Source organism: Malurus melanocephalus, unplaced genomic scaffold (assembly GCF_030028575.1).
Source record: "Malurus melanocephalus ecotype Western Australia unplaced genomic scaffold, MMel_1.1 scaffold_1276, whole genome shotgun sequence".
NCBI lineage: Eukaryota > Metazoa > Chordata > Aves > Passeriformes > Maluridae > Malurus > Malurus melanocephalus.
In genome coordinates this window covers 8,950-17,398 of record NW_026624508.1, presented here as the reverse complement: position 1 = coordinate 17,398, position 8,449 = coordinate 8,950, and the positions used below count along the sequence as shown (strand labels likewise).

General features: G+C 60.2%; 1 protein-coding gene across 1 annotated transcript in view; it reads left to right on the top strand.

Annotated features, from left to right (window-relative positions):
* LRP1 (LDL receptor related protein 1) overlaps positions 1–8,449 on the top strand; it is a 59,655-nt gene that overhangs the window by 42,417 nt on the left and 8,789 nt on the right. Inside the window, exons 58-72 of the mRNA XM_057387617.1 lie at positions 16–176; positions 1,166–1,285; positions 1,673–1,795; positions 2,358–2,501; positions 2,584–2,718; positions 2,886–3,005; positions 3,778–4,049; positions 4,140–4,318; positions 4,552–4,658; positions 4,942–5,058; positions 5,141–5,317; positions 5,647–5,787; positions 6,453–6,626; positions 6,704–6,865; positions 8,078–8,252. Coding sequence (XP_057243600.1) covers positions 16–176; positions 1,166–1,285; positions 1,673–1,795; positions 2,358–2,501; positions 2,584–2,718; positions 2,886–3,005; positions 3,778–4,049; positions 4,140–4,318; positions 4,552–4,658; positions 4,942–5,058; positions 5,141–5,317; positions 5,647–5,787; positions 6,453–6,626; positions 6,704–6,865; positions 8,078–8,252 — 2,307 coding nt within the window. The remainder of the gene's footprint in view (positions 1–15; positions 177–1,165; positions 1,286–1,672; positions 1,796–2,357; positions 2,502–2,583; positions 2,719–2,885; positions 3,006–3,777; positions 4,050–4,139; positions 4,319–4,551; positions 4,659–4,941; positions 5,059–5,140; positions 5,318–5,646; positions 5,788–6,452; positions 6,627–6,703; positions 6,866–8,077; positions 8,253–8,449) is intronic.

Below are 8,449 nucleotides of genomic sequence, written 5' to 3'. Positions count from 1 at the left end.
GTGTCCCTGCTGACCATGTCCCCTGCCTGTCCCCTCCCTGCAGAAGGACTGCACGCCCCGCTGCGAGTTTGACCAGTTCCAGTGCAAGAACGGGCACTGCATCCCCATGCGCTGGCGCTGCGACGCCGACGCCGACTGCATGGACGGCACCGACGAGGAGAACTGTGGCACCGGGGGTAATGGCAGAGCTGTGTGTCCCCTGGGGCTGCACATGTCACTCTCCGTGCCCTGGTGTCACCTGTGTCCTCACTGCGTGTCCCTGGGGTGGCTTGTGTCACCCCCTTCCTGCCATGGTGTCACCTGTGTCCTCACTGTGTGTCCCCCGGGGCTGCTCGTGTCACCCCCTTCCTGCCCTCGTGTCACCTGTGTCCTCACTGTGTGTCCCCGAGGTGGCTTGTGTCACCCCCTCCCTTCCCCTGGTGTCACCCGTGTCCTCACTGAGCACTGAGTGCTCCCGGGGTGGCTTGTGTCACCCCCTCCCTGCCTTGGTGTCACCTGTGTCCCCACTGCAGCACTGCATGTACCCTGGGGCTGCTCGTGTCACCCCCTCTCTGCCCTCATGTCACCCGTGTCCTCACTGCGTGTCTCCGGGGCTGCTCGTGTCACCCACTGCCTTCCCCGGTGTCACCTGTGTCCTCACTGCGTGTCCCCTGGGGCTGCTCATGTCACCCCCTCTCTGCCCCTGGCGTCACCCATGTCCTCACTGAGCACTGCGTGCCCCTGGGGTGGCTGGTGTCACTCCCTCCCTGCCCTGGTGTCACCTGTGTCCTCACTGTGTGTCCCCGGGGCTGCTCGTGTCACCCTCTCTGGGGTTGCTCGTGTCCTCCCCTCCCTGCCCTGGTGTCACCTGTGTCCTCACTGCGTGTCCCAGGGGCTGCTTGTATCACCCCCTCCCTGTCCTGGTGTCACCCGTGTTCCCTGGGCCTGCTCGTGTCACCCCCTCCCATCCCCAGTGTCACCTGTGTCCCCTCTGCGGGTGGGACACCTCTCTCCTGTGTGTGTGTCCACCCCTCTCTGCCCTACCCTTGAACATTCATGGACACACATCCCAGCCCTGCAAACCCCCCATCCCCGGACACCCCCCGGCCACGCTGGACATTGGAACAGCAGCCCCAGGCCGGGGTTTTGTCACTGAGCTGAGGTGTCCCCTCCTGTGCTGTCCCAGTTCGCACGTGTCCCCTGGACGAGTTCCAGTGCAACAACACCATGTGCAAACCCCTGGCCTGGAAGTGCGACGGCGAGGACGACTGCGGGGACAACTCGGATGAGAAYCCCGAGGAGTGCTGTGAGTGACACCGCGGTGCCTCTGCCCCAAACCCTCCCGTACCCGGGTGTGACGGGGCAATCCCGGGGCTCGGGCACCGCCGTGGGGACCGGAGGGGCTGGGAGGGACATTTGGGGGTGGCCAGCAGGGACAAGGGGCTGGAGGTGGCTTTATTGAGGAGGGACCAGCGGTGGGGAAGGGGCTGGAGGGGTCAGGGCCGGGCGAGGAGAGGGCTCACAGCAGCCGGGCGATTGTCTTTGCTTCAGTCTCTTTGCTTCAGCCTCCGGAGCGTGGGACATCCCTCCCCGGAGAGCGGGCAGAGGCCGAGCGGCGGCTCGTGACGAGCGTGACAGCCTGGCTACGGCGTCTCCTTTCACCGTCACCGTTTGTTTCTGTTTGCTGGTGCAGTGAAATTCCAGTGTCCCCCCAACAGACCGTTCCGCTGCAAGAACGACCGGGTATGTCTGTGGATCGGTCGACAGTGCGACGGGATTGACAACTGTGGAGATAACACGGATGAGAAGGATTGTGGTGAGTGGGGCCGCCCGTGGTCCTGTRGCCAAGGTGGCCGGTCAGCAGGTCACCGTGGTCATTGGGATGGTCCTGTCAAAGCCCAAGGCTCAGCCCAGATGTTGGGGTTGGGTTTGTCCAGTCTTTCCCCYCAAAAATCCTCCCAAAATCCAAAAAGTTAATAAAAATCTCACATTTTTGGAGGAGGCCTCCCCAAGAAATACTCCCAAAAAAAAATTGTAAAAATCCCATAAAAATACCAAAAAAATACCCCAAGAAATAGCCCAAAAAAATCCCACAAAAAATACCCCCCAAAAAATCCCAAAATTACCAAAAAAACCCCAAAAAATCCAAAATACACCCAAAAAATCTCCAAAAAATCGCAAAAATATTCAAAAATATTCAAAAAAATCCCAAAATATCCCAAAAATACCCAAAAAATTTTAAAAAAAAAATCTCCAGGTGCAGGGTCCTGAGTGCCTGGCTGCTCCCAGAGGGTCCTGTGGGAATGGGTGGCACATGGGTGGCACATGGGTGGCACATGGGGGACACGGGGGTCACAGCCACCACCCCTCACCCGCAGAGTCACCCACGGCCAAACCCAAGAGCTGCAGCCAGGACAAGAACGAATTTCTTTGTGGAAACAAGAAGTGCATCAGCGCCAACCTCCGCTGCGACTTCTTCGATGACTGCGGCGATGGTTCCGACGAGGAATCCTGCTCCCACGGTGGGTGGAGAGCCGGGGGCCGGGTGGGCACCAGGGAACACGTAGTGACACACATGTGACAATGTCGTGTGTCCCCATGCAGAGCACAAATCATATGACTGCATGACCAACACCACCATGTGCGGGGACGAGGCCCAATGCGTTCAATCTCAGTCCACCTCGTACTGCACCTGCCGCAGAGGCTTCCAGAAGGTGCCGGACAAGAATTTCTGCCAAGGTATGTCCCTCTGCTGCTCAGGGATYGGATTGTGGGGTTTGGCTTTGGTTTTTGCAAGCGGGATGGGATTTTGGGCTGGGGYGGCAGGAATGGTGTCCTTGGGGTAGAGTTGGGGTCTGTGGGGGTACTCTTGGGGTCTCCCTCTGATCCCATCTCCCTCTGTCCAGACATCAACGAGTGCCTGCGCTTTGGGACCTGCTCCCAGCTCTGCAACAACACCAAGGGCTCCCACGTCTGCAGCTGTGCCAAGAACTTCATGAAGACAGAGAACATGTGCAAGGCGGAAGGTCAGGAGGGAACAGGGACCCACACGGGTTTTGTGTGCCCAGAACCACCCCCACATGCCTTGGGGCTCCTTTGCTCTTCCCTCCATCCCCCTGCAGCTCTGCCCACACTCCTGGCACTGCCACTGCCGTCAGTTTGTCTGTCCCGGGCACAGTGAGCCCCAAGGTGGTAATGAGCTACCCGTGATTTTGTCCCTGTCCCAGTGGGGAGATGAGCTGAGCCCCCACTCCTGGCTGAGCCCCTGGTCCTGACTGAGCCCCCACGCCTGAAAGAGCCCCCACTCCGGGCTGATCCCCCACTTTGGGCTGAGCCCCTGGTCCTGGCTGAGCCCCCACTCCCAGCTGAACCCCCACTCCTGGTTGAGCCCCCACTCCTGGCTGAACCCCTGCTCCTGGCTGAGCTCCTGATCCCAACTGAGCCCCCACTCCCAGCTGAGCCCCCACCTCTGGTTGAGCCCCGCCTCTGGGCTGAGCCCCCACTCCCAGCTGAGTTCCCACTCTGGTTTGAGCCCCTGATCCCGACTGAGCCCCCACTCCTCACTGAACCCCCACTCCCAACTGAGCCCCCACTCCTGACTGAGTTCTCACTCCTCAGTGAGCCCCCACTCCTTAAAGTGCCCCTGGTTCCAGCTGAACCCCCATTCTGGACTGAGCCCTTGGTCCTGACTGAGCCCCCACTCCTGGCTGAGCCCCCACTCCTGACTGAGCCCCCACTCCCATCCAGCCCATGCCAACCTCTCCTTTTCCTCCTCTTCCTCCTCCTCCTCCTCTGCAGGCTCCGAGCACCAGATCCTCTACATCGCGGACGACAACAAGATCCGGAGCATGTACCCCTTCAACCCCAACTCCGCCTACGAGCCGGCCTTCCAGGGCGACGAGAACGTGCGCATCGACGCCATGGACATCTACGTCAAGGGCAACAAGATCTACTGGACCAACTGGCACACGGGCAGGATCTCGTACCGGGAGCTGCCCGCCTCGTCCTCCGCCTCCACCGCCTCCAACCGCAACCGGCGACAGATCGATGGTGGTGTCACCCACCTGAACGTGAGCGAGCTTTGCCGGGATGCAAAACAAGCGATGGGGACGGGCTGGGGGTGTCCTCCCCCTCAACCATCCCCATTTTGCCCTGCACAGATCTCAGGGTTGAAGATGCCGCGGGGAATCGCCATCGATTGGGTGGCTGGGAATATCTACTGGACAGACTCAGGGCGGGATGTCATTGAGGTGGCGCAGATGAAGGGCGAGAACCGCAAGACGCTGATTTCGGGGATGATCGACGAGCCCCACGCCATYGTGGTTGACCCTCTGAGGGGGTGAGAGGCTTGAGGCTTCATCCCATCCCTCTGTCCAGCCCTCACCCTGCTCCCCTCACCACAAACCCACCCGTGGTGGCAGCTCCCCATGTCCCAGTGTCACTCTGGGTGTCTGCTTGAGTTGCCCCAGAGTTACCTGGTGACTCCATGAGGACAAGGTGGGAGGGTTTGTCCTCCAACTGACCACTGGGCTGTCCAGTTCCCTTGGGAATGAGCTGCCTGTGTCCTTGCAGAACGATGTACTGGTCAGACTGGGGCAACCACCCCAAAATTGAGACGGCTGCCATGGATGGGACACTGCGGGAAACCCTGGTGCAGGACAACATCCAGTGGCCAACAGGTGAGAGAGGTGACAGGAGGAGCATGAGTGGACAAAAACACTGCAAAAAGCACCCCCAGCACTGGGAAGGRGCACCCCAACATTGGGMTGAGCACCCCCARCACTGGGATGGGTGAACCTGRCATGCACATGATGGGGACATGCACAACCCATTTTTTGTTGTTCTGGGGGCTCGGAGCCCCACAACAGGGGGGTGTAGGGGTGGTGGGGCTGCTCCGTGGATCAGTTGGTCAGGAGGGGCTTGGGGTGGGCTGGGGGCTCACTGGGGGCTGTGTCCCCTCAGGTCTGGCYGTGGATTACCACAACGAGAGGTTGTACTGGGCCGACGCCAAGCTCTCCGTCATCGGCAGCATCCGGCTCAACGGCACCGACCCCGTCGTGGCCATCGACAACAAGAAAGGTAAGGGGCACCCCGTGGGGGTCCCCAACTTTGGACCCACCCCAAATCCCTCCCTCCACATGTCCCCTGCTGGTTTCCCCAGGGCTGAGCCACCCGTTCAGCATCGACATCTTCGAGGATTACATCTACGGCGTCACCTACATCAACAACCGCATCTTCAAGATCCACAAGTTCGGGCACAAAGCCGTCACCAACCTGACGTCCGGCCTCAACCACGCCACCGACGTGGTGCTCTACCATCAGTACAAGCAGCCAGAGGGTGAGTGTGGGCCCGGGACCCCCACCCTGATCCTGGGGGTCAAAGGGAGCGAGGGGAGCGTTGGAAGAGCTTGGGAAGAGGGGACACAGCCCCCCAAAGGGGAGGGGTGTGGGTGGGCAGAGCATGGGGTTGGTGGGTTGGGTTGGTGGGGTGGGGCAGTCCAGCTGCAGTGGTCAGTTGGTGACCTCGGGGCTTGGGGGAGTCAGCACAGGGCCACAGGGGCTTGTCCTGAAGGTGTGGAGCAAGAAGGGCTGTGTGTCACTGTGCTGTCACCACCCTGCTGTCACCACCCCGCTGTCCTCACCACCCTGTGCCCTCCCCTCCCGCAGTGACCAACCCGTGTGACCGCAAGAAGTGCGAGTGGCTCTGCCTGCTCAGCCCCAGCGGCCCCGTGTGCACCTGCCCCAACGGCAAACGCCTGGACAACGGCACCTGCGTGGTCATCCCCTCGCCCACCGTGTCCCCTGTTGGTAGGTGACACTGGAGAGGGGAGGAGGAGGATGGGGATGATGAGGGGAGGAAGATGAGGATGGGGATGGGGATGAGGAGGGGAAGAGGATGAGGAAGGGGATGAGGATGAGAATGAGGACAAGGACGAGGACGAGGACGAGGATGCGGATGAGGATGAGGATGAAGATGGAGATGAGGAGGAGGATGAAGATGAGGATGCAGATGACAATTACAATGATGATGAGGATGATAATGAGGATGGGGACTGGGGTCAGGATGAAGATGAGGATGAGGTTGAGGATGAGGATGAGGATGAGGAGGGAGGTCAGGATGAGGATGAGAATGGGGGTCAGGATGAGGATGGGGGTCAGGATGAGGATGAGGAGGGAGATGAGGACGAGGGCGAGGACGAGGATGAGAATAGGGGTGAGGATGAGGATGAGGAGGAGGAGGAGGACGAGGATGAGGACGAGGACGAGGGCGAGGACGAAGACGAGGACGAGGACGAGGACGAGGACGAGGATGAGGATGAGGATGAGGATGAGGATGAGGATGAGGATGAGGACAAAAATGAGGATGAGAATGAGGATGAAGATGAGGATGAGGACGAGGATGAGGACGAAGATGAACATGTCCTGCCAGCATTTTCCCCCTCAACTCCACGCCCCCCATCCCTCCCTCTCAGTGCCCACCACCGACACGTGTGACCTGGTGTGCCTGAATGGCGGCAGCTGCTTCCTCAACGCCCGCAAGCAGGCCAAGTGCCGCTGCCAGCCCCGCTACAACGGTGACAAATGCCAGATCGACCAGTGCTGGGACTACTGCCAGAACGGGGGCACCTGCGCCGCCTCGCCCTCAGGTGGGTCATGCCTGATCCCGGACAGACGGACAAATGATGGACAGATGGACGCCGAGCTAACAAGATTTTAACCCTAGGAATGCCGACGTGCCGCTGCCCCACCGGATTCACCGGGCCCCGTTGCAACCAGCAGGTGTGCACGGATTATTGCCAGCACAACGGCAGCTGCACCGTCAACCAGGGCAACCAGCCCACCTGCCGCTGCTTGCCCACCTTCATCGGGGACCGCTGCCAGTACCGTGAGTGACCCCGCGGGCTGGGGATGGCAACGGGGGCGTCGTGGCACTCACCTTGGGGACAGCAGTGGGGGTGTCAGGAGGATGGGTGTCCCCCAACTGGGGATGTCTGGGGATGGCAGTAGGGATCACCAATCCTGGGGATGCTTGGGGACAACAATGGGGACATCAGGAGGATGGGTGTCCATCATTTGGGAATGTTTAGGGACAATAGCAAGGGGTCAGGAAGATTGGTGTCCATCACTTGGGGATGTTTGGGGACAGCAGTGGGGGTGTCAGGAGGATGGATGTCACTCATTTGGGGATGCGTGGGGACAGCAATGGGGACATCGGGAGGATGGGTGTCCCTCAGCTGGAGATATCTGGGGTTGGCAGTGGGGATTGGGAGGATGGGTGTTACCCAACTGGGGATGCCTGGGGACAACAATGGGGACATCGAGAGGATGGGTGTCCCTCCACTGGAGATGTTTGGGGACAGTAGCAGGAGGTCAGAAGAAAGGGTGTCCCTCACCTCCTCACCTGGGGATGCTTGGGGACATCAGTGGGGGTGTCAAGAGGATGGGTGTCCCCACCTGAGGGTGTTTGGGGACATCTGGGGACAGTGCTAGAGGGACTGGGCTCCCAAGTCTCCCTCTTTTGGGGGACGTTCTGTGGGAATCCTTTGGGACACCATCAGGGGGTTGGGCTCCCTGGTCCCATTCCTTTGGAGCTCCTTGGGGACCTCTGGGGACCCATGGGATTGAATTCCCAGCTCCCCCTCTTTTGGGGGACGCTGTGTGGGGTCTGTGGCGCTCCACGGGGGAGACAGGGACGCACAAATTTGTGGCCTCGTGCGGGACAGGGACCCACAAATTTGTGGCCTCGGGTTGGTGGGACCCACAAATTTGTGGTGGAGGGGGGACAGGGACCCACAGATTTGTGGCTTTGGGAGACAGGAACCCACAAATCTGTGTTGGAGGGGGGAGAGAGATCCACAAATTTGTGGCAGAGGCAGGACAGGGACACAAAAAAATTTGTGGCCGATGGAGAGGGACAGGAACCCACAAATTTGTTGCCTTGGGGTGGAGGGACCCACAAGTTTATGGTGGAGGGGGGACAGGGACACAAAAAATTTATGGCCGATGGAGAGGGACAGAAACCCACAAATTTGTGGCCAAAGGAGGACAGAGCAGCAGTTGGGGGGCTGCCCACCCTGACCCCCCTCATCCCTCACAGGGCAATGCTTTGACTACTGCGAGAACGACGGCGTGTGCCAGATGACGGCCAGCGGTGCCAAGCAGTGCCGCTGCCCACCTCAGTTCGAGGGYGCCCAGTGCCAGGACAACAAATGCTCCCGCTGCCAGGAGGGCAAGTGCAGCATCAACAAGCAGAGCGGGGAGGTGTCCTGCATGTAGGTGTTGGGAATGTCCACCCCAAAWGGGGAAAAGGGGTGGTGGGCACGGAGACCCCGCAGAAAACCCCGTCCCTGTGAGGCAGCACCGGCCACAGATGGGGGTGGGATTCAGGGTGGATAAACCCAGGGGGTGCTGGTGGTTCTGGGAGGAGGGGTGGAGGTGTCTTGGTGTCCCCAGAAAGTCAGTGTGGTGT